Source organism: Cynocephalus volans, chromosome 8, assembly GCF_027409185.1.
Source record: "Cynocephalus volans isolate mCynVol1 chromosome 8, mCynVol1.pri, whole genome shotgun sequence".
Lineage (NCBI taxonomy): Eukaryota > Metazoa > Chordata > Mammalia > Dermoptera > Cynocephalidae > Cynocephalus > Cynocephalus volans.
Window position 1 is genome coordinate 50596651 of NC_084467.1, and position 24828 is coordinate 50621478.

At 38.2% G+C, this 24828-nt stretch overlaps 1 protein-coding gene across 16 annotated transcripts in view; it reads left to right on the top strand.

Annotated features, from left to right (window-relative positions):
- FGGY (FGGY carbohydrate kinase domain containing) overlaps positions 1–24828 on the top strand; it is a 433428-nt gene that overhangs the window by 292004 nt on the left and 116596 nt on the right. For all 16 annotated transcript variants that reach the window (XM_063105670.1, XM_063105668.1, XM_063105673.1 and 13 more), the window contains one exon: positions 14062–14123. In XM_063105670.1, the coding sequence (XP_062961740.1) occupies positions 14062–14123 (62 nt within the window). The remainder of the gene's footprint in view (positions 1–14061; positions 14124–24828) is intronic.

Genomic DNA, 24828 nt, shown 5'->3' on the forward strand with positions numbered 1-24828 from the left:
TATGTACTTCACAGGGCCTGGTTTTCCAAAGCCTTGCAGTTTCAAATATTGACCTTGCAAGGACAGGAAATTTTCCTCAGGCTATAAGTCTCTGTTGCAAGATAAGAATTGTGGCACAGCAGGTTGCTGGCTCAAAGACAGACTAGTTACTGATTGTTATGTAAAGATACTGAGAAATTGCTAGAGGGAGAAGGAATGTTTGTTAAGATCAAAGCTTTTGTTGATGGCCTAACTGGAATGTCATCTGGCTTGTTTCACTAAAAGTTACCAGTCTATATTGTTAAACTATAACCCCACCTTTGTTCTCTTCCTGTAACTTCCTGGTCTGGAAAATAAATGCAGGAAGAGAACCCCAATTGGGTGTTAATTTCCCAAGGAAGGGATCCCTCTCGCTTGAGGGTTCCAGCGGGAGAGTAACCACTTTGGGGCCTCTCACTGCTCAGAAGAGATGGGCTTTGAGTAATCCTTTGCATGTCCATCACCCAGGGGAAGTGGGGTGACAAATCCATGGGGGGCGAAGCAACACAAAACAGTGCTCTGGTTTCTTTCAAAATTTTCTCTTAATCTTTAATTTGTATATGGTATGCCTAGTTGTGGTGTTCTTTGGACTTTCCTTCCTGAATTCGTAAATTTATGTCTTTCACCAAGTTTGGAAAATTTTCAGCATTTAAATATCTTTTCTGTCCCATTTGCTCTCTTGCCTCCTAATTTGGGAGTTTTACTATTGTTTCACAAGCCTCTAAGAGACTCTGGGTTTTTATTCAATGTATATCCTCATTCATAGTCTCTCTCTCTCTCTCTTTCATTCCCTCTTTTACTCAAAGTTTATTGACTCTTGTCTGTATCTCCATTCAGCTGTTAGGCCTATTCCCTATATATTTATTTCAAGTATTATATTTATCAATACTGGAATTTCAATTTTTTAAGTTTGTTTCTTTGCTATTTCCTATCTGTTTATTAATTATGAGAATATTTTCCTTTACCACCATGAGAAATGTTAAACTACCTGCTTTAAAATTCTTGTCTTCTAATTCTAACACCTGTATCATCTTGTTCAGTATCCATTAAATGGATTTTCTATAGAGTATGAATTACATTTTCCTGTTTTTTCACATGTGTAGTAATTTGAGGTCATATCGTTGACATTGTGATTGATATGACACTAGATTATGATTATATTTATTCCCTTGAAGTGTATTGATTTTTTGGTTTAGCAGGTAATTTATTTAGCTGAACTCAAACTCCAAGTTTTGTCTCTCCTGTGATGAGCACTTATGAAATCTCTGTTGAGTTATCTTAGTTTTAGCTAGGCTACCTGTAGTGTCCCAGGCACATGTAATTCAGAGATCATCCAGAGATTAGGGTTCATGATATGAAGTGTTGGACTCCTGTGACTCTATCCTTTCTTTGATCCCCCACCATCAACACCACTTACTCTCTAGCTACTATGTCTGCCTTGAACTCTGACCTCACAGTCCTTAACCAGGAAAACTTATTTCTGTCTAAGTAGTAATCACCATGCCTGGCAATGATTGGGGCCTATCTTCAGGCAAAAATCTGTAAAATCAGGAAACACATGCAATACTAATTTTTTCTTTCTGTGTGTCTACTGTCCAGTTTCTACCTGATTTTGTCCACTATCTAGTATCTTCTGAGGATTATATGCCATATTTGTGCCAGCATTGGTATGATATTGGTATGGTGAGAATTGGTATGATATGAGCTATTCAGCAATTATAAGAAGTGGAACTGTGGAATGATTTTTTTTTTTTAAACCACATAGGATTCTTTACTCCTGATTTAAATCCTTCTGTGTCTTCCCATTGTGCTTAGAATAAAATCTAAAGCCTTTACCATGGACTGCTTGGTTTACCCCACTTCCTACCTCTCTATATTTGTTTCATATAACTTTCCTCCTTGTTTACTCAAGTGTGGTCTCAGTGGACTCCTGTCAACTTCTAAGACATATGCAGCTTTTTTCTTCTACAGACTCTTTGCATTTGTTATTCCTTTTATTTGGAAATTGTTGGTGCCTTTTTTGTTTTTTCTTTTTAATCTTAGCTTAAATTTTCACCTTTGGAGAGGTCTTCCATAATCCCTCTTTCTAAAATCAGTGTCCTTATTACAGTAACCTATTTATTTCCTTCAAAGCTCTAATCACTACCTCTACTTATTATGCTTATTTGCTGATTATCTCTATCTTTTAATAGATATAATCTTCATATGGACAGAGATTAAGTCTGTCTTAATTGCCACTGAATCCCCTGTGCTTACCTGTCTGGAAGAGTAGATGCTCAAATAATATTAATTGAATCTATAAAAAACCTTATCAGTCTAGACTATATTAGGATATCAGCATGCCCATTTTCCCTTTCTACCCAAAGCTTTGTAAGAGCAATAATTTTAATTTGCCTTTGTATCTTTAGTTATTAGGATGATATAACACAAGGTAACCATATATCACATGTTAGTTTCATAAATAAATGAACTTGTTAACAAACTAAAAATACACAAAGCTACTAACTTTGATAGTGAATGAAACTGACTAAACTAGATATACATTCAGTTTGAATTTATCCACTTGTAGTGAAGTTCTATGTTATTAAAGTTATAATATTAAAGCTAATATTAAAGTTGTAATAAACCATAGTTTATATTTTTTTTTAGGAGTGTTTTTTGCTCTTCGGAACCATATGGTGTTGAAACCCACAATTCTTTCCAGAAGCATAAAAGACATTGTTCAGGTTGTACTTTCTTTCATTAGGTTTTCATGAGAATTTCAAGGCTGGGAAAAATTAGGCAATGTTTTTTAGCTTCCAGATAAGAAGACTAGAAAAATAAAGAGTTGAAATGGCTTTGATGAAAAAAGTGACATTTCAGGTAAACACAAATGGAAAGAAGGAGTTCTGAAAAGAGATGAACATTTCTCTGAGCCTCATTATTTCTTTACTCTATCAGCAAGGCAGAGTATGAGACAGCCTCAAGACTAATACATAGAACTGATTTTAATAGGAAAAAAAATCACTCATGCTATAAGGTTGCTTTTGTTTTAGCAAAATGATCACAGAACCTAATGTTCTTAAAATAAATTCTAGGTTTGCCTTTGTTATATGTTTTTCTTGCCTGTGAACTCTTTGCCAACAGTTTTGCTATCTCAGACAATGAAGTTCTCTTTGTAATTTTGCAAACATTTGGTTATTTGTCATATTAACTTATTAAATGTTTTAAGGAGAAAATTAGAGATATTCTTGTCCAAGGTCATGCCCCAAGCCAGGACTGAACACAAGTCACAGGATTCCTTGTTTCATGTTCTCTCTGTCATATCAAGAGCCAACAACTCAAATGCCTAAAGGAGTCAGAAAGATAGCAAACAGACCAGGCAAAGAAATATTCCTTACTTCTACAAAGAAGTTTTTCTTGCAACCCACAGTACTATAGGGCTTAATTCCTTGTTTTCTCTTTTGACAGAGGGATTGGCAGAAAGAAATATCTCTCTACTACAAATAAAACATTAGTGCAATCATGATGATAAATCCATAAAATATGCTGTCTGTTGCTGGCAAATGACAGGGAGAGTGCATGCAGGCATGTGTGAAGGGATCAGTCATCACTCGGCCCACACTGACTCTTGCCATGGGGGATGCAGGTGACCCAGTGTTTACACTCTTCATTTATTCAAGAGAACCCAGAATCTGGATTTAAATGAAGTCTCCCAATTTCAAAATTTTGGATCCTTTTTAAAAACATTATATATCCCCCCCAAAATACATATGTCAACCAGATGTCACCTTGTCGTATGTATGCAGTCATGATCTCTGATCTCTGTGCTACACTGTATAGCATTGCTCTTGCTCCTGTGTTCCAAATGCAGATGTAATCTTTATAAGGAAGGGCCTAAAAACCCAAGTTATGTATTGTAAGATTACCCTTCCCTATTTATATAGGCCTGAAAAAGACCTGACTACACCCATCTCAAGATCCTTCTTATCCAAATACTTTTTGGCGTTTTCTGCCTGCTCGTGCAGCTGCCTGCTCTCAGAGCTGAAGTTTGAAGACATGGAGGAAACAAGAAAACACACAGAGAGTTAGACTAGCTCTATCTATATATTTCTGAGTCAACCACTTGACAAACACAGTCCTTGTTATAAAAGTAGTTATTTCATTGGGAAACAACCACTAAGGAGGCACTATGTTCTTCTATACTGTGCTAAATGCATTAGAGAATAAAACTTAAGTAAAGAGATCAACCCTAGGAATAGTCGTTTCCAGGCTATTTAAATGAGTGTCTAGTTATTTATTTATTTTTTTTGTGTGTGTTTTGTTGGCAGCGGGGGATTTTTAGTTTTATTTGGGGGGGTTAAATAATTGATTATGCATATTTGTGGAGTGTAGAGTTGACTATCAGTACTTGTGTATAGTATGTAGTGATCAAATCATGATATTCAGTATATTCATCATTCAACAATGTAATCATTTTTTCTGGCCCTTTACCAATATCTCGCTGACTCCCCACCTCCTCCCTCTTCCCACTATAACCTTGGTTCTGTTCTCTCCTAAGTTCAACATATTATTGTGATTGTTGTATCTTTCTCCTTTTTATTATTTATTTGTTTTTTTTTTAGTTCCTATTTATTATGAGTGAAGACATGGTATTTCTGTGTCTGGCTTATTTTACTTAAAACATAATTTTCTCCAAGCTCATCCATTTTGCTGCAAATGGCAAAATTTCATTCTTTCTCCTGGCTGAGTACCACTGTATTGTGTGTGTATGTACCACATTTTTCTTATCCAGTCATCCATCAATGGACATTGAGGTTGGTTCCAGCTCTTGGCTGTTGTATATAGAGCAGTGATAAACATAGGAGTACAGATATCCCTTTGACAATGGTTTCCATTCCTTTGTGTATATACCCAGTGGGATTGCTGGATCATGTGGCAGTTCTATCTACAGTTGTTTGAGGGACCTCCGTACTGTTTTCCATAATGACTGCACTAATTTACAGAACCACCAATAGTGTAGGAGGGTTCGCCTTTCTCCATATCCTCACAGGCATTTGTTATTCTGTTTTATTGATAATAGCCAGTCTAACTGGGGTTAGATGATACCTAAATGTAGTTTTCATTTGCATTTCCCTGATGCTTAGTGATGTTGAACATTTTCTCATATGTCTGTTGGCTATTTGTAGATCTTCCTTTGAGAAATGCCTAGTTAGCACCTTTGCCCATTTTTTAGTTGGGTTACTTGTTTTCTTATCGTTAGGATGTTTGAGTTCCTTGTATATTCTGGATATCAATCCCTTGTTGGATGCAGTTTGCAAGTGTTTTCTCCCATTCAGTAGGTTGTCTCTGCTCTGTTAAGTGTTTCTTTTAATGTGAAGATGCTTTTTAGTTTGCTATAATCTCATGTTTATGTTGTCTTTTGTTGTCTGTGCAATGGGGTCTTATTCATAAATTCTTTGCCGAGTTCTACTTCCTGAAGTGCTTTCCCTATGTTTTCTTTAAGGAGTTTTAAGTTGCAGGTCTTACATTTAAGTCTTTAATCCATTTTCAGGTGATTTTGGTATATGGTGAGAAACACGGGTCTAGCTTCATTCTTCTATAAATGGATGTGCATTTTTCTCCACAACACTTACTGAAGAGGCAATCTTTTCTCTAATGTATGTTCTTGTTGCCTTTGTCAAAGATCAGTTGGCTGTAAGTATTTGGGTTGATTTCTGGGTTCTCTATTCTGTACCATTGGTCCTAGTGTCTGTTTTTATGCTAGTACAATGCTGTTTTGGTTACCAGAGCTTTGCAATATAATTTGAAGTCAGGTAGTGTAATGCCTCTGGCTTTATTTTTTTTCCCAGGATTGCTTTGGCTTTTGTTGTTCCATATGAATGTTAGGATTATTTTTTCTATTTCTATAAAGAACGTCATTGGTATTTTGATGGGCATTGCATTAAATCTGTAGATTGCTTTGGGTAGTATGGATATGTCACAATGTTAATTCTTCCAATCCAAGAGCATGGAATGTCTTTCCATCTTTTGTGTCCTCCCTAATTTATTTCAGCAGTGATTTGTAGTTCTCCTTGTGGAGATCTTTTACCCCCTTGGTTAAATTGGTTCCCAGATATATTCATTTTTTGGTGACTATTGTAAATGATCTTGGTTTCTTGATTTCTTTTTCTGCTACTTTGTTAGTGGAATATAATTACACTACTGGTTATTGCATGTTGGTTTTGTATTCTGTAACTTTACTGAAATCGTTTATCAGCTCTAAAAGTTTTTTGTTAGAATCTTTAGGTTTTTCTATATATAGGATCATGTCATCTGCAAACAGGGACCGTTTGACTTTGTCTTTTCCAATCCAGATGCCCTTTATTTCTTTCTCTTGCTTGATGGCTCTGGCTGGTACTTCCAATACTATGTTAAATAGGAGTGTTAAGAGTGGGCATCCTTGTCTTTTTCCTGTCCTTAACGAAAAAGCTTTCAGCTTTTCCCATTCAGGAATATATTTATTTGTGTTGGGTTTGCTGTATATGGCTTTTATTATATTTCTGTACCTAATTTGCTGAGAGTCTTTATCATGAAGAGATGTTGAATTTTGTCAAGTGCTTTTTCTACATCTATTGAGATAATCATGTGGTTTTGGTCCTTGATTTTGTTGATGTGGTGTGTCATGTTCATTGACTTGTGAATGTTGAACCATCTTTGCATCCCTGAGATGAATCCCACTTTATCATGGTGCATGTTTTTATTGATGTGTTACTGTATTCTGTTTGCTAAATTTTTTTTTGAGGATTTTTATATATGTGTTCATCAGAGATATTGGCCTGTAGTTTTCTTTTTGTTGTTATTTTATCATTTTCTAGTTTTGGTATCATGGTAATCCTGGCCTCATAGAATGAGTTTGGGAGAATGGCCTCTGTTTCAATTTTTTGGTATAGTTTGAAGAGAATTGATATTAATTCCTCTTTAAAGATTTGATGGAATTCAGCAGAAAAGCCACCTGGCTTTTCTTTTTTAGGTGGCTGCTGATTACTGCTTCAATCTTATTGTTTGTTATTTATCTGTTCAAGTTTTCTGTATCTTCTTGGTTCAGTTTTGGTAGTTTGTATGTGTCCAGAATTTATCCATTTCCTCCAGGTTTTCAAATTTGTTGGCACATAGGTGTTTATAATAGTCTCTAATGATTCTTTCTATTTCTGTGTTATCAGTTTTAATATCTCATTTTTCATTTCTGATTTTCATTATTTGTATCTTCTCTTCTTTTTTTAGTTAAACTACCTGATGGTTTGTCTGTTTTATCTTCTCAAAAAACCAACTTTATTTCATTGATCTTTTGTATCATTTTTGAGGCCTCTATTTCATTTAGTTCTTCTCTGATCTTTATTTCTTTCCATCTACCAATTTTGGGATTGGATTGTTCTTGTTTTTTAGTTCTTTGAGGTGTAGCATTAGGTTGTTTATTTGAAGTCTTTCTATTCTTTTGATGTGTTTATTGCAATAAACTTCCCTCTTAGTACTGCTTTTGCAGTATCCCACAGGTTTTGGTCTGATTTGTTTTTATTTTCATTAGTTTCAAAAAATTTTTTGATTTCCTGTTTAATTTCTTCTTGGACCCAGACGTTGTTTGGGAGCATGTCGTTTAATTTCCATGTGTTTGTATAGTTTCCAGAGTTTTGCTTTTTATTGATTTGTAGTTTTAATCAATTGTGGTCTGAAAAGATAATTGAAATAATTTCAATTTTTTACAAATTTTTTAAGATTTGATTTGTGACATAACATGTGGTCTATCTTGGAGAATGTTCCTTGTGCTGATGAGAAGAATATTTATTCTACAGTTGTTGGATGAAATGTTCTGCCATATCTAGTTGGTCTAAAGTGTAATTTAAATCCTGTGTTTCTCTATTAATCTGCCTTAACATTGAGAAAGGGGTGTTTAGGTACCAAACGGTTATTGTATTGGGGTCTACCTCTTTCTTTAGGTCCGAGAGTGTTTGCTTTATATATCTGGGTGCTCTGGTGTTGGGTGAGTATATATTTATGATTGTTATGCCTTCTTGCTGGATAGATCCTTTTATCATTATATTATGGCCTCCTTAGTCTTTTCTTATGGTTCTTGATTTAAAGTCTATTTTATTTGATATAACAATTGCTATTCCTGCTCATTTTTGGTCTCCATTTGTGCAGTACATATTTTTCTGTCCCTTCATTATTAGTCTGTGTGTGTTTGTACAGTGAAGTGAGTTTCTTGTAGACATGTTTGTCTTTTATTAGTTGGGTCTAGCTTTCTAATCCAATCAGTGAGTCTGTGTCTTTTGAGTGAGGAATTTAATCCATTTACATTTAGGGTTATTATTGAAAATTACTGTCTTGCTCCTGGCATTTTATCAATTTTCACTTGGACATTTTACATATCCTTTGTTCCTTTCTTTCTCTTGCATTGTTTGTGTTTAGTGTTTGTTGGTTTTTTGAAGTGGTAAGATATAATTTTTTTTTCTTTCTCATTTGCATTTTTGTTCTACCAGTGAATTTTTTTCTTTCTTGTGTAGTCAATGGTAATCATTAATGCTTTTTGGATTCCAGATTCAGGATTCCCTGGAGAATATCTTATAGTGCTGGTCTGGTAGTGGTGAACTCCTGCAGTTTTTCTTTGTCTGGGAAATACACTATTCTCCTTCATTTCTGAAGGATAGCTTTGCTGGATATAGTATTCTTGGCAGGCAGTTTTTTTTTCTTTTAGTATTTTGAACATAGCATCCCATTCTCTTCTGGCCTGTTGAGTTTCTGTTGAGAAGTCTGCTGTTAGTCTGATGCAGCTTCCCTTACAGGTGACTTGACACTTTTCTCTTGCTATTTTTAGGATTCTCTCTTTGTCTTTGAGTTTTGCTAGTTTACTATAATGTGTTTGATTGAGGACAGCTTTGGATTGAATCTGTTTGGGGATCTTTGAGCCTCCTGGATTTGATGTCTTTCCTACTACCTGTGAAATTTTCTGCTACTATTTCGTTTAATATGTTTTGAATGCCTGTTCCTTTCTCCCCTTCTTCTGGAATGCCCATGATTCAGATGTTTGTGCACTTAAGGTTGTGTGCTAGTCCCCTTAGATTTTCTTCTTATTTATTTATCTGCCTGGGTTATTTTGAAAAGATTGTCTTCAAAGTCAGAAACTCTTTCTTCTGCTTGCTCTAGCCTGCTGCTTAAGCTTTTGTTGTTTTTTATTTCATTGAATGAATCCTTCAGTTCCAGGAATTCTGCTACATTATTTTTTAAGGTATTAATCTCTTTGTAAAGTTTCTCCTTCATATCCTGAATAGTTTTTCTCGTTTAGTTGTGTTATCTAACTGAACCTTCCTGTATCTTCTTGAGTTTCCTTAAGATCTTTGCTTGGATTTCCTTTTCATTCATTTGACAGGTTTCCTGCTCTATGGGGTCTGATACTTGACAATTATTGTATTCCTTTGGTGTTGTCATATTTTCCTTTTTTTTTTGTATTTTTTTTTTTTTGTATTTCTAGTATCTCTGTCTTGTCATCTGGTATAGCAGTTGCTTGGTCTATTGCTCCTTAGTGGGCTCTGAGGAGAGAGACTCCTTCCTGTGGATGTGTTTTATATTGACGGTTGAGTAGGGTGTTTTATTATTGGTTTTGGGATGACACAGTAGTGTAGCCTCTGTGTGGATGCTTTGGCCATATTCAATGTTGAAGTTGGGTTTGAGTGCCTCCGTGGCATAGGCAATGGGGTACTTAGTGGTTCCTTGCTGTGGTTAGTGACACTGTGTTGGGTCATCGAGGACATGGGCTGAGTGCCCAGCTATTTACCAAACTGGCTTATTCTTTATTAATCAGGGTATGTCTTTACCACCAGATGCTGTGGAAAACAAAAAGTGCAGCTGACCATTTTGGATTCTGTTCTACAAACCATTTTAACTCTTTTGATTGGACCCTTTTCTCTTTTGTAGTAGGTGTTTTGAACTGAAGTACACCTTTATAACAGGCACTCACCACGACCTTCCCTGCAAAGCACATTTTATTTTCCCCATTTTACAGTTGTAGGACATGTTGTAGGCTCTGAGAGGTTAAGTGACTTCTTCAAGCTTGCACAGGAGATAAGTAATAATCCACAAATTTGAACCCATGTGTCTATTTCCACAGCCCATGTTCTTTCTACTAAGCCACTGTTTTAAAATGTACATTTTATTATTATTCATGTACATTGAGAACAACAGATCAGGAGACAATTGCCATTGAAAAGATAGTTTGTTACTCACAGTTACTTACTCCCTGCCATGTAGAGCTACATGGGGAAGCATCAGGGTCACTCAGGAGGCAGTGGGTGTGAGGGAAAAACATGGGCTCAAGACTTTATTGTGGCTTTTCATGAAGGAACAGGCTGGGTAGAGTAAGCAGATTTAGGATTGGTTACTTTGAATAATTATAGTAGGCTTTGGGGATGCTGGGATATCCCTCATTGTTTGGTATCTGGCTCCGGGGTAACTGGAACAGGGGAATAGTGGCCCTGAGTGTGAGAGCCCAATAGAGGAAGGAGGGGGGAGGAGGTGGGCTCTGGATAAATTTGCATATGAAATAAGACATGTTCCCAGGGCACTTGTTCACTGTGTCTAGGAACTGGGAGACCTGGGAGGCTCAGTCTCTCCAGGGTCAGCAAGGCCCCATATGTGTTGAAGCATCAGCAGTACAGAAAATGATTAATACAACCACAGTTCCTTTTCTTACACCCAGAGTTCAAAGTCATCTGACTCTGATTTTCTTATAGTGTATAACTAGTCAGTTACTACATTTGTTTTATTTTCTTAAAAAATAAAACATTTATTCATTCATTCAAGATGCTAGGCTTTGTTCTAGGCACTGGGGAGTGAGAAATAATGAGGGTCTTGCTTTAAAAGATCTCAGATTGTAGGATAAGAGACAGACATATAAACTAATGACTGTGAAAGAACTTGAGAAATGCAACAATATATGGCAAGAACAAGAAATATTTTTGCTTTGTATTCCCAGTGTGTAAGCCTCTGGTCCTCGTCTGCATTTCTTGCTCTCTATGCTTAATCAAATCCCTGTCCTGCATATCACACCAGACTAATTTTCCTTAACTTTTCCTCATTTTTCTCCCCAAATTGAAATGATTTCTTATGGCCTCCAATGCAGTAAAAGTATAAACACTTGCCTGAATTTCAAGACCCACTGTCTATCCCCACCCTCCTCATTTGTCCATATTTCCACCACTTCGTTTGCTCTCTAATTTAACATGCAGTTACTCTATGTCCAGTGTGTGCCCAGCACAAATAGGTAGAGTGTGGTAAATGCCACCAAGGAGAAGTATATGGTGCTCTGTGAGCTCATGGTATGCCTTCACTATGCTTCATTCATTCCACATTTATTCCACACATATTTACTGAGCACCTATGATATGCCAGGCACAGAGCTATCCCAGTCCTTTCACTGTTCACAACTATACATGTTTTTCCATCTTCATGTCTCTGCTTACCACAGCCTCCTTTCTGACCTGCCCTGCCTCTAGCCCTTTACTCCTCCAAACTTTGCCTGTATTTAGACTCTCAGCTGAAGCTTCAACTTCTCCAACTATATAATAATTGCCAAATGATCAACCCCTTACTTTATGTTACTATGTATTATGTATATTGTATGTATTTCTTATTTTTCACTGTATCCTAGAGCTTATGCACAGTACCTGGCACATTAGGCATTCAGTAAGTACTAAATAATGGCATTCATGCGTGCACCACACATGCTAGGTTCTATGCTTCCTCCTGGAAGCTCATTTAAATCTCCCTTCTCTGAATTCCTAAAGCACTACGCATAGACATGAACATCAAATGTTTTAATGAGTTTAATTACTGATTGCTGATCCCAGTGGGTTCATCTTGACAGTCTCAGTGGATTGCAGACTCTTCAAGGGTCCAGAATAGGCCTCATCACAGTAATACAAATTGATCCTACAGGAAGTAAATACAGTCATCCTGCCGTATCTATAGGAGATTGGTTCTAGAACCCCTGTGGATATCAAAATGGAATAATATGTTCAACTTTCAGAAGGATAGAACAGAACTGTGGTTATTGCAGTTGGGAAAGAGGGAGTGGGAGGGGGGTTAGGAAGAAAAAAGAAAAAATAGGAGGATGCTCAAGTCCCTGATATAAAATGGCACAGTGATTCCATATAACCTGTGCACATCCTCCTGTACTTTAAACCATCTCTGGATTACTTACAAGACCTAATATAATGTAAATCCTACGTAAATAGTTGTTATGCTGTATGTTTTTATTTGTGTTATTTTTTATTTTTATTTTTATTTTTTTCTCAATGCAATACAGTATTTTCAATCTGGTTGGTTGAATCCGTGGATGCAGAACCCATGGAAATGGAAGGCCAACTGTATTCAAAACCTGCATGATTTTTTCTTTTTTACATTAAAATGAGCAATGGCTTTGGTATTATTTTGAACTATTTCTGCAATGGAATTCAACAGTGTTTAAATAGTATACCTGGAAGTTTAGTAGATAGTGTAGCATAGAAGTTAAGAACAACAACTTAAGATATAAAGAGACCTCAGTTTGAGACCTAGATTTGTCATTACTCCCCTGTGACCTTGAGTAAATTACTTAATTTCTTTTAATCTCAGTTATCTCATCTCCATAGTGAAGAAAAGTATTTTCTTCATAGGTGTGCTGTAAGGAAAAAATTAAATAATGTGTGTCCAATGCTTAGCTTAGTATTGATGTATGGTAAATGAGTCAATAAATTTTAGGTGGTATCACTTATACTACTGTTGGCATTATAGTAGACACACTTTACTTCCTAGCAACTAAGTTTTAAGAGGAGGCTGTAGGGTAAAGAATGTTATTGAGGTTCAGAGCAGTTTAGTGACTTACACAAAGTCACACAGCTAATGAGAATCAGACCCAGAACCCAAACCTGGCATCTGTGCCTCCTGAACAAATTCTCTTTCTCTTTACACAGCCCTCACTCTCAGGAAACATGCTCAGAGAGCCTGTCTTTATGAAGCCAAAATAGCCAGTCTGTTCATAGTTTAAATGAAAATAAGTCCAATGGAATGATTGTTTTAGAGTCCTAGAGAATCAAGTAAACAATCAGGAAAAAAAAAACGCAGATTAGGTTCAGGAGCTCAAGCACAGTGTTGGGTGTGTTTTAGCAAGCAGAGGAACAGCATGAAGAAATATTTCTTTCTTTCTTTCTTTTTTTTTTTTCAATTATAATCTGCATTTTATTTTTTCTTATTATTAACATGTTGCATTAATGTGGTGTATTTGTTATAATCATGAACCAATACTGATATATTATTAACTCAGTTTTACATTAAGGTTCCCTCTTTGTGTTATACAGTTCTATGGGTGTGGAAATATTTTTGTTCCTGATGCCTATTATATACTATTTCATTTAGGGCCACCAAGTGGATTAAGGCATAAAATCCTAGACATGGGATTTCAAATGAGAAGATGATTATCTGCAGAGGACCTCTCTGTCCCGGTTTCTCATGTGACAACTTTTCAGTCAGGGGAGCTTCTCTTGACAACTCTGGGACCTCTTATTTTTTTAAAAAAAACTGTGACTCCTTCATCCTATTCTCTTTCATTTAGCTTCTCCATTGGTAAGACACAGTGAGTGATTCAAAATTTGCTATTGCTTGGGGTGATAGCCTGGACCAGGAGGGGTAGGTGATGGGGTCCAGAGAAGGTTAGTGCTTCTAACATTGAGATTCCCTGCTATTTAACCTGAGTCACCTTCCTTCCTCATTCCTCATTCTTGGACCTGATGCTACCTGCTGCTACCAGTTCAGCCTTGGAGTTTCATTTCCTATTACTCTTCCCTCCATATATCTTTGTTTTATAAATCCAAGTGGCTGGCACTGGGTTAAGCAAAGATAAATTTCTTTTGGTGGAAACACTATTGCGAGTTAGCATTTTAATGTTCTTGAATCCTCTGTGGACAGAGAGCTGAAAGAAACATACATCTTGATATATCTTTTTCTGGCAGAAACACGGAGAAGCTATAAAACTGACCCATCTCTCTTGTTTTTCAGATAGACCACATGGTGCACGGCCATCCCGCCTTCCCTGAACTGCAGGCCAAGGCCGCAGCCAGGTAACTGCTGTCTCTGTCCCTCTACAGCCTGCCTTGTGTGACTGCACTGCAGCATTCACTTTGGGCAGTTGCATGATTTTCAGATCTGTGGGCATTGAAAATGCCCGTTAGTATTTGGTTCTAAGATAGTCATCCAGATGACCCAGAACATAGTTTTTTAAATGATAGGAAATAACTCAAAGAACCTAGAAATCCCTCAAGAATATACTCAGAGGCCATGCATGAGAAACTCCAATATAGAAGGAGGAGCATGGATTTTTGAGTCAAAATTTCCAGGGTTCACATCCCAGCTTCATTCTTGGACACGTTACTCAAAGTATTTAAACCTGGCTCTTCATACTATAAAACTATAAAACTGAGGATAACTGATGTGGAGATATTTCTAGAATATACCGAAGAAAGCTGAGTGCAAACGAATATTTACAGTATACTATTTCATGTAGAAAGAAAGGAATGTAAGAAAATATATGTGTATCTATTCATTTGTGCAAAAGCAGTAAAGAAAGGTTAAATGGGAAACTAATGAGATTGGTTACCTCTAGGGGATGAGTAGGAATGGGATAGAAAGAATGGGGGAATGGGAACAGAGTAATAGGGAATAGCACTTCTCTGAATATACCTTTTTATATAACTCTGACTCTTAGAACCATTGTGATGCTTCATGCCTCGCCTCCAAATAAATGGATAGATGATTGATAGATAGATAACCAGGATATGTGTGTATGGGGGGGAGGTATGCATATAAAAAGTAAAAAAAATGAATGTACTATTTACAAATGAAGAAGATAACCACACTAAAGTAGGGTTGGGAAAGAAAAGAACTAACCTAAGTAAATTTGGAAAAAAATATTTTGGCAATATGTTCTATGGTTAAAGATAAAAATAACTACACAAATATTGTACTCTAATTAAAAATTTGTTTATCATAGGTATATACTTTAGCTATACTGAAAACCCTTTATATGTGTTTTAGTCCGTTTCGTGTTGCTATAAGAGAAATACTTAACACTGGGTATTTTATAAAGAACAGAGGTTTATTTGGCTTATGATTCTGAGACAATTGCATTTGGCATGGGCTTCAGGCTGCTTCTACTCATGGCGGAAAGTGGCAGGCAGGCAGCAAGTACAAACAGATCACATGGCAAGAGAGGAAGCAAGAGAAAGAGAGGAGGTGCCAGGGTCTTTTAAACAACAAGCTCTCGCGGGAACTAATAGAGCGAGAACTCACTCACTACCCCTCCTTCCCCAGGGAGAGTATTAATCCATTCATGAGGGATCTGCCCCCGTGACTCAATCACTTTCCAACACTACCACATTCGGGATCAAAATTCCACATGAGTTTTGGAGGGGACAACACATCCAAACTCCATCATTATGCCCCTGGCCCCCCAAAACTCATGTCGCTCTCGCATACACAATATAATCATTCCATCCAAGCAGTCCTAAAAGTCTTAGCTTGCTCCATCACCAACTTAAAAGTCTGAAGTCCAAAGTCTCATTGAGACCAAAAGCAAAAGTCCTTCCATCTGTGAACATGAAAAACAAAACCAAACTTATCTACTGCCAAGATATAATGGTGGAACAGACATTGGATACATATTCCCATTCCAAAAGGGAGGAATAAGCCAAAAGAAAGGAGAAACAGGCCCCAAACAAGTCCAAAACCCAGCACAGCAGACATTAAATCTTAAAGGTCCAAAATAATCTTCCTTGACTCCAAGTCCTGCATCCTGGGCATGATGGGGCATCTGGGCCCCCAAAGCATGAGGCAGCCTCACTCACCCAGCTCTGCCAGGCACAGCACAGTGGGCTGTGCTAGTGCCTGTGGCTTTTCCAGGCCTGTGTTGCACATTACCAGTGGCCCTGCAGTTCTGGTGTCCTGGTGGCAGCCCCGCTGCCTTGGGTCTACTACACATTTCCCTGGTGGAGGCTTTCTGTGGGGGCTCCGACCCCACTTTTCTGCTCGGCATTGCTCTAGTAGATGGCCTCAGCAGTGGCTCCACCCCTGTGGCAGGTCTCTTCCTGGGTCCCCAGGCTTTTCCAGACATCCTCTGGAATCTGGGTGGAGTCTGCAACACCTCCACTGCTCTCACATCGTGCCAGCCTGCAGACTTAGCACAACGTGTACACCACCAAGGTTTCAGGCTTGTACTCTCCAGGGCTGCTGCATGAACCACACTTGGGGCCACTCCAGCTGGAGCAGCTGGGATGCAAGCAGCAGGTTCCCAGAGGCAGCTGTGCCCCAGGTCTGTCCTCTGGAACAACTCAGTCCTTCTAGGCCTCAGGACCTGTGATGGGTGGGGCACCCTTCCAGATTTCTCAAATGCCTTTAGGGCATTTTTTCCATTGTCCTGGTTATTAGCATCTGGCTGCCTCAACCACCAAGATAATGTCTTTAGCAACCAGTTTATCTGCTTCACCCTTGCATTTTTCTCCTGCTCTCTGCTTCTCTATCACATGGCCAGGCTGCAAATTTTCCAAATCTTTATGCTCTGCTTCCCTTTTAAATTCTGACTTTACATCATGCCTTTGCTGCCATAACTCAGAGTAGGCTCTTAAAAGCAACCATGCAGCTTCTTTAATGCTTTGCTGCTTAGAAATTTCTTCCGCCAGATGCTCTGGTTCACAACTCCTGAGTTCCAACTTCCACAAAGTCCTAGGCCATGGACCAAATTTAGCCAAATTCTTTGCCAGTTCACAGCAAGGGTGATCTGTGCCCCAGTTTTCCATAAACTCCTTCTGATTTCTGCCTAAGACCTCCTTAGAATGGTCTTTACAGTCCATTTTTCTATCAGCATTCTGCTCACCACCACCATTTAACCAATCTCTAAAATGTTCCAAACATTCTCTCATCTTTTTGTCTTCTTCTAAGTCCTCCAAACTCCTCCAGCCTTTGCCCATTACCCAATTCCAAAGCTTCATCCACATTTTCAGGTATCTGTATAGCAACACCCCACTTCTGGTACCAATTTCCTGTTTTAGTCTGTTTTGTGTTGCTATAACAGAAATACCTAAGGATGGGTAATTTATAAAGAACAGAGGTTTATTTGGCTTACGATTCTGGGACAGTTGCATCTGGTACGGGCCTCAGGCTGCTTCTACTCATGGTGGAAAGTGGCAGGCAGCCGGCAGGTACAAACAGATAACATGGCAAGAGGAAGCAAAAGAGAGAGAGGAGGTGCCAGGGTCTTTTAAACAACAAGCTCTTGTGGGAACTAATAGAGCGAGAACTCACTCATTTATTCCCCCTCCCCCAGAGAGAGCATTAATCCATTCATGAGGGATCTGCCCCCATGACTCAATCACTTTCCAACCCTGCCACATTGGGGACCAAATTTCCACATGAGTTTTGGAGGGGACAACACATTCAAACTCCATCAATGTGTATATTACAATTGAGCTGATTTTTTAATATATATGCAGCTGACTATAAATGGAAATAGCTGTAGATACACGCATTCATGTGTGAGTATATATATATATACACACGTATATATATGTGTGTGTGTGTATATATATATATATATATTCCCTAGCTCTGTCTGCTAAGATGGCCTAGAAGCAATGACATCATAGTAGCCATGGACACACCAAGCACCCAGATCTTGGTTTCTAAATACCATTCTCCTGGTTCTCCAATAAAAGTCATCAAAACTCCTTAGAAAGATCATTGATTCTAAGAATGGGGCAGGGAAAATGCATGACTATTTTGTGGTGCCAGAAAGGAAGGAATTACTCAAAAATGAATTGTCAAAGTATATAGGAGCTAGCTTTAAAAATCTCTCACTGGCCTAATTAGGGACAATTTAATCACTGAAATAAATAATGATAGTATAAAATAACTCCAAGCATCCATACTTATAAAAATAAATAATTGAAGAAATAAATAAGTGATGGAAAAAAGACAGGTTTTCCTGTCTACTGTAAGGTCACTGGACTTACAATTAATAAACTTAGAAGAAATAATGGAAATAGAAAACCATCATTAGGTAAATATCAGAGAAATAATTATTGCAGACAAGAATCATTGATGGATGCTAAAATTAGTGAGTGAAAGTATGATAGGAAGCAGGATATTTGCATAATCCTAGAGGATCTCACCACAAGATACTTATTAATACGAAAGGAAAAATAGTAACTTTACAGTGGGGAAAACTGGCAGACAGCACTTTACGCAAATGATGAAAGTTAACACCATCAACAATAAGATATATCAATATCATGTACCTTCTTTTATGATGAACTGAGGACACAACATCATTTCTCTGATGTTCTTGCTCAAAATCTATAATAACGTCAATGTAAACATGGGAAATCATCAGACAAACCTAAAGTGAAAGACATTCTACAAAGTTATTAGCCAATGTGCTTTGAAAGATTATGAAACTTCACTACTGAAGAACGTCTGGAAGAGACTTGAGGTAATACTACAACTAAAAACAATGTATGATCATGGATTACATCCTGGCCCAGAAAAAGGACATGAGTGGAGGAAAGCTGTCGAAATTCAATGTAAATTAATAATATTGTTATTTATGTTCATTTCTCAGGTGATGAGTAAAAGGGAAGTCTGTCTCCTACTTTTGCAAGTTTTATGTAAATCTAAGTATTTTGAAAGAAAACGTTTTAAAAAATAGTAAATGCAAGGGTGTCTTTAAAAAGTTCATAGAAAGATTTGTATTATGTATTAATTCTGTTTTTCCATGAACTTTTTGAAGTACCCTTGTAAATGAATTCCATGATAATAATGCTTAGTTGTCAAGCTTTTTAAGAAAAGTTAGGTATTTTATAACATTAACAGAGAAAACCCATGTAGCTAGCATATGGCCAAAAAGAGAGTCCAACATGGCAGTCAATATCACAGACTCTGGAGCCAAATTGTCTGTGTCTCAGCTTCGCCCCTTCCTAGTTGTGTGACTCTGGGTCACACAACTTACTTGACCTCTTTGTGCCTTTGTACCTCACTGTAAAGGAAAATAATAACAGTACACCCCTCCGAAGATTGTTGTGAACATAAAATGAATTAGTAGTGGCTGACACACAGTGACAGTTAAGTGGCAAGCTGTGATAGGTGTTCAGTAAATAATAGTGGTGGTGATAGAAATTATCGTTGTGGTTGCTATTGTGACTTACATTAGACACCACCATTCCACTAGAAAGCCTTGCTTATGCCCCAGTAGGGGAGGCACACCTGCACGGAGCAGAATGAAATGCTTCCTGCACTAGAATATAGGCAGTATGTTATCGGCGTGTAGAGGACAGTTGGTCCTGACAATTTGCTTGAGGAAAGCTTCACAAACTTCCCCTCTAGGAGTCTCTAATTACAACACCATTAGCATAGACAGGGATTATGCCATGTAATCTCATCAACTAGCATGTAGTTGGTCTAGAGACTGCGTGACGAGAGCAGGTATTCCTAACTTGAGATCAGTGAACTCCTTGAGATTGTGCACAAAGGTTTGTTCATCACATACTTAGGTGTGTATTTCTGTGAAGAGAGCCTCTATAATTTTCGTTGGATTCTTAAAGGGATCTAGCATTGATAAACCACCAACCCAAAGAAAAGATCACTTGATTTGGAGTTCAGAGATCTTGTTCAAATCCCAGCTCCAACATGTATCATTTTGTGACCTTGGTTTTCTCATCATAACATGGGATAGTAGTAGAGAATCAGCCCGAGATAGCTCGGAGAATTTATTTTGAGTTGAGAGAGGTAATGTATTTGACAAGGCTTCATAGACTGAACTATGACAATGACGATGACCACAACTCTTACTACACTGTACTAATGGTTATAAAAGAGGAGGAAGTTTTGGTGGTGGTTGTTCTAGGGTTAAGCAGCAGACATCAGGATCCATAACCTGCCTCCCTTCTTGTGGAAAGTGTGGTGGAGTAACAGGAACCCTGGACTGGGAACTAGAGGTTTTGGGGTTTTGTGCCAGTTCTGCCATGAATGTCTCAAGCACTCAGTTCCCTCACCCATAAAATTACAATAATATTTCCCTGCTTAACTCATTTTACACTAGATATAAGGATGAAAGATGATAGGGATGTCAATATATGGCCGTTTTAAAGCTAAACACAAATCTAAGGGATAGTTAGATTTTGCAATAAAATACTCAAAACTTCAAAAAACTTTCTTCACATGAGCCTCATTTGAGTAGTTTTTATTGAAAATAGAAAAGAGTATCCTGAAAGACATAGTCTAGAGCAAAGAAATTAGATGGTGAACTGGTTTCCATTATAGCAGTATTCAAAACTATTAATAAATGTGATTTTTTTATAACAACTTTTGCCTTTTAATAAAATATAAACTATTTTAGAGGTAAAAAAGAAAATAGGAAAGAGGGAAGGATTGATGGATTAGCATGCAAACTCAGAGAAACAAAGAAGGGTGGTTCAGAAGCAGCAATTTATAGAATTCACTCGAGTCAGAACTGGATTTAAGTCCCAACCCTTTTCACTTAACCACATACCCAACTTCCAGCGACTTCCCTGTGTTTCTCCTCCTCTTTAGAGCTGAGTTTCTTCAAAGCATTGCCTATACTCTTGGTCCCTATTTCCTCTTCCTATTAATTCTTCCTTGCCCCACTCCAATTTGAATTCCATCGCCATCGGCCCCCTGAAACATTTGGTGTTAAGGTCACCAGTGACCTCTGGTTTGCTAAATCCATGGGATGTTTTTCAGTCCCCTTTCTTGAGTTCTCAGCAGCATGTTGGCGTCAACGATCACTCCTTTCTCCTTTTAACACTGTCTTTCCTGGGCCTTCCAGAATGTCACCCTCTCCCAATTTTTTTTCCCTGTATTTCTGACTCCTTCTGTTTCTCCTTTACAAGGTTCTGTATTTCCTTCACAGTCCTTTTCTTGACCATTAACATCAGAGTTCATCACAGCTAGGCTCTTGGTCTTTTTCTCTTCTCTTTTTTTCCAAGATGACCCCAACTATGCTCTTGACATTTTGATGACTAACATTTTATCTCCAGCTCACATATTTAGTAGGTATTCAATAAATGTTAGTTCTCTTCCCTTCCACTTTTCTTCTATTATTGTCTTGCAAAGGAAAGTGCATCTGTATCCTATCTGATCTATGAACGCAATATTCTAAGACCGTAGTACCCAATATATTTCATATCTTAGAAAGAAATAGGCATAGCTGTTGTTAAAATGAAGTTAGCTGTTTGAAAGGGAGGACAAATCTCTTGAAATCAGAAACCATTTGTCTCTTTTGCTGTGACTTGGGGCTTTCTGAAAACAGCAAAGCACGTCACCCCTATCTCAGAGCTTAGCATCAGCAAATCCTGTTTGAAACTGTGGGAACAAGTGTTGATAAACAGATTGAGTATTTTATACTCTTGACTTACCATAATCCTTTAAGGCCCCATCCCTTAAGACAGATGTTTTGTGAGCTTATAAGTTAAGTAAACAATAACTGGATGTGCCCGTACATGTAATTGGCAACCAGAGTCACTCTCTATGTGGGGCCAAACATCCAGATATTTTGCTTCTTAGCCAGAGGTCACCTTACATTAAAGGAAACTTCAGCAGATTTCCTCTCAACTGCCCCTTATTGTCTTGATTCTCTTGTAGAATCTTAACTAACAATATCTCAGAATGAGGTTCTGGTGACAGTAGCATTTGGAGAGAAGTTGCTGGAATAATCAAGTGCTAAATCTGAGGTTGGTAGCAGAGGCAAGGTCAAAATCCACGTCCTCTGACTGTCCAATCTGTCTGATGAGTGTCTTAGGAGTATTTTTGATACAAGAGTAAACAAAGTTGCTTTCAAAAGTCCTTACTTTCATTGAAATTTTATTTAACTACATATATATACACCCACATATATGTATACACACATATATACATACAAGGGTACATCAAAAAGTTCATGGAAAAATGGAATTAAAAGATAATACGAATATTTCCATGAACTTTTTGGGGACCCCGTGTGTGTGTGTGTGTCCAGAAATTGATAAATGCTCTACGGAAAAGTAGAGATGAGTAAGGAGATGTAGAACAAGGGGTGCTTGGTGCTGGGTGATGGATGGGAGCTACTTGAGGTGGGGAAGCTGTCCTTAGTGAGATGACCCTTGAGTAGGACTTTGAGTGAAGTGAAGAAGCAAACCATGATTCTAGCGGGAAGAACCCTCCAGATAGAAGGAATAGCAAGTCCCAAGGCCTTGAGCCAGCGGCCAGCTTGGAGGCTCAGGGGACATTGTAAAGGCCACTGTGGCTGTACCAAAATGGGAAGGAGGGGGGAACAGATGAAGGCTGAAAGTTAGCCAGGGGCCAAACCATGCTGGGAATTAGGATGCTGGATTTTATTCAAGATTTTAGTTTTTGAGCAGGCAAGAGACACAATCTGATTTACCTTTTAAAAGGATTACTTTGGCCATTCTGTGGAGAATAAACTAGACTGTAGGTGAGGAGGGAGGAACAGAGTGGAAACAGGGTGATGGGGAAGGTGTGGCCTTCTCAGTCATCTCAGGGACTGCTGGAGAAGGACCTGCAAACAGGAAAGCCCATCAGTTCTGCACTTCCTTTGCAGAGGTGTGTGTCAGCAGTGCTTGCCTGTGTCAGCAGTGGTCACCTCTCATTGTGATTCCATTTGTTTCAGCTCCCTTAGAATTGCTTTCTTCTGCTAAATTACATTTTTCCTCTCAACCTGTCTTTCTTTGTTCCCCACTTTCCCAGGATTTTTCTGTTATTCCTTTGAGGACAACTAACTTTTCTTGATCTGATTTACTCCTCAAACCTCTGCTGCTTCTCTGATTCCCATAATCCCACAGAGGATCAATTTCTTAAATTCACTGATCCTTTATATGGCAAATCTCAGATACATTTAAAGCTTCCCATAAAAGTCTGTACAAATCCCCCTTGAGCAAGAAAAGGAAAAAGAAAGGGCAAGAACATCTGTTAAGAATTTTCATTGTGCCTAGCACTGTGCTTAGTGATGGTTTCATATATGTTATCTTTTTAATTCTAGATGAAGAGATGAGGGTTATTGGGAGCTATTAGACTCCATCCACTTCTACAGATTGATCTCCCTTTCCATCCTGCTCTTGTGTTCTCAGATTCCGCTCTTGTACCTTATGGCTTTTTAAACTTAGTGCCCTCAGTCTGACAACTGGGGCCTTCAGTCTATCACCAAGTATGTACTTCACCTCCCCTGAGCTAGGGCAATCATAGAACCAAGTTGACAATATTAATACCTTTCATCCCGCAGGATGTTCTGGGATAATCAGTAAATTCTTGGTGGCTCTCAGATAAAAAATGTTTCCTTAACAAAAATGAGCTAGATATTATAATGTCTGTTTTGGCATCTATTTTACATGCAAATAAAAGAAAGCACTTGGGGCATTGGGGTCCTCTCAAAAGGAAGGGCTATGCTGCTTTATGAGTTAAGTCCTGCATTTTCTACCTCTCACCTGGTTACTTGTAGCCCAGCACAGTGCCTGTCACGTGGGGTGGGGGTCCTAAGATGCTTGTTCCTTCTCCCTGTCCCCTTCTGCTGTATACACCAGCATGCCTGGAAGCTGTGTCCATGTGACTCCTGAGATCCCCCTGTGGTAGCTACAATGCAATGCAAGATACCTGTGATGTATAAATACTTCATATATCTGGGGAGCCCACATTTCCTCACGTTAAGAGATAACATGATGTCTTAGTCCATTTCGGCTACCATAACAAAATACCATAAACTAAATAGCTTATAAACAACTGAAATTTATTTCTCACAGTTCTGGAGGCTGGGAAGTCCACTATGAAGGCACTGGTAGATTCAGTGTCTTGGGAGGGCTACTTCCTAGTTCATAGATGGTGTCTTCTCACTCTGTCCCCACATGGTGTAAGGAGCAGACAAGCTCCCTTGGGCCTCTTTTATAAGGGTACTAATCCCATTCATGAGGGCCCAGTCCTCATGATCTAATACCATCACCTTGGAGGTTAGGATTTCCACACATAAATTTGGGTGATACACAAACATTCAGACTGTAGCACTTGAATATAGTGACATTTGATGGCTGCTTTTCCAGAGGCTCATCAGATATTCTATTTTTTCTCCATAAATTATCAGAATGACCCAGAAATTCCAGTTCTCCTATTTTATAGAAGATCTACATTCATTCGTTCTATATTTCAGTAACTATGTTGAACACTTGGTAGGGTGAATAAGATATAGTCCTTGCCCAGGCGTTCAGATTCCAGAGGTGGATACAAATAAAATAAAGTGGCAATTATCATACAGCAGAGGAGGTACCATTCATTTGTTTGACCGATGCTCTTGAATGGTACTGTGTGCCAAGTTTTCTGCTAAGCTCTGAGTATATAATGGTGATTGTCTGCTTTCATGATGCTTAAAGTCCTGGGGAGGCTGTAGGCAGTTAACAAGTAAATGAACCCATAAATAAGTCTACAATAACCTAACATGATAAGAGAGAAACTAATAGAGTTAAGTGATAGAAGACCGGGGAAGACCCTTTTCGGTAAGGTAGTCAGGGAAGCTCTGGCCAGTGGAGGGACAGTTAAGATCTGAAGGATAAAAAGAAGGTGACCATATGAAGAGCAGAAGGAAAGAACATTCCAAGCAAAGGTATTGGCATATGTGTGAAAGCCTTGAAGATTAAGGCTGCAGAATTGATATTAGGCCACAGACCACTGTGGACAAGGTATGGTTGGAGACAAGGACAGGGTTTGGACCATCCAGGGCCT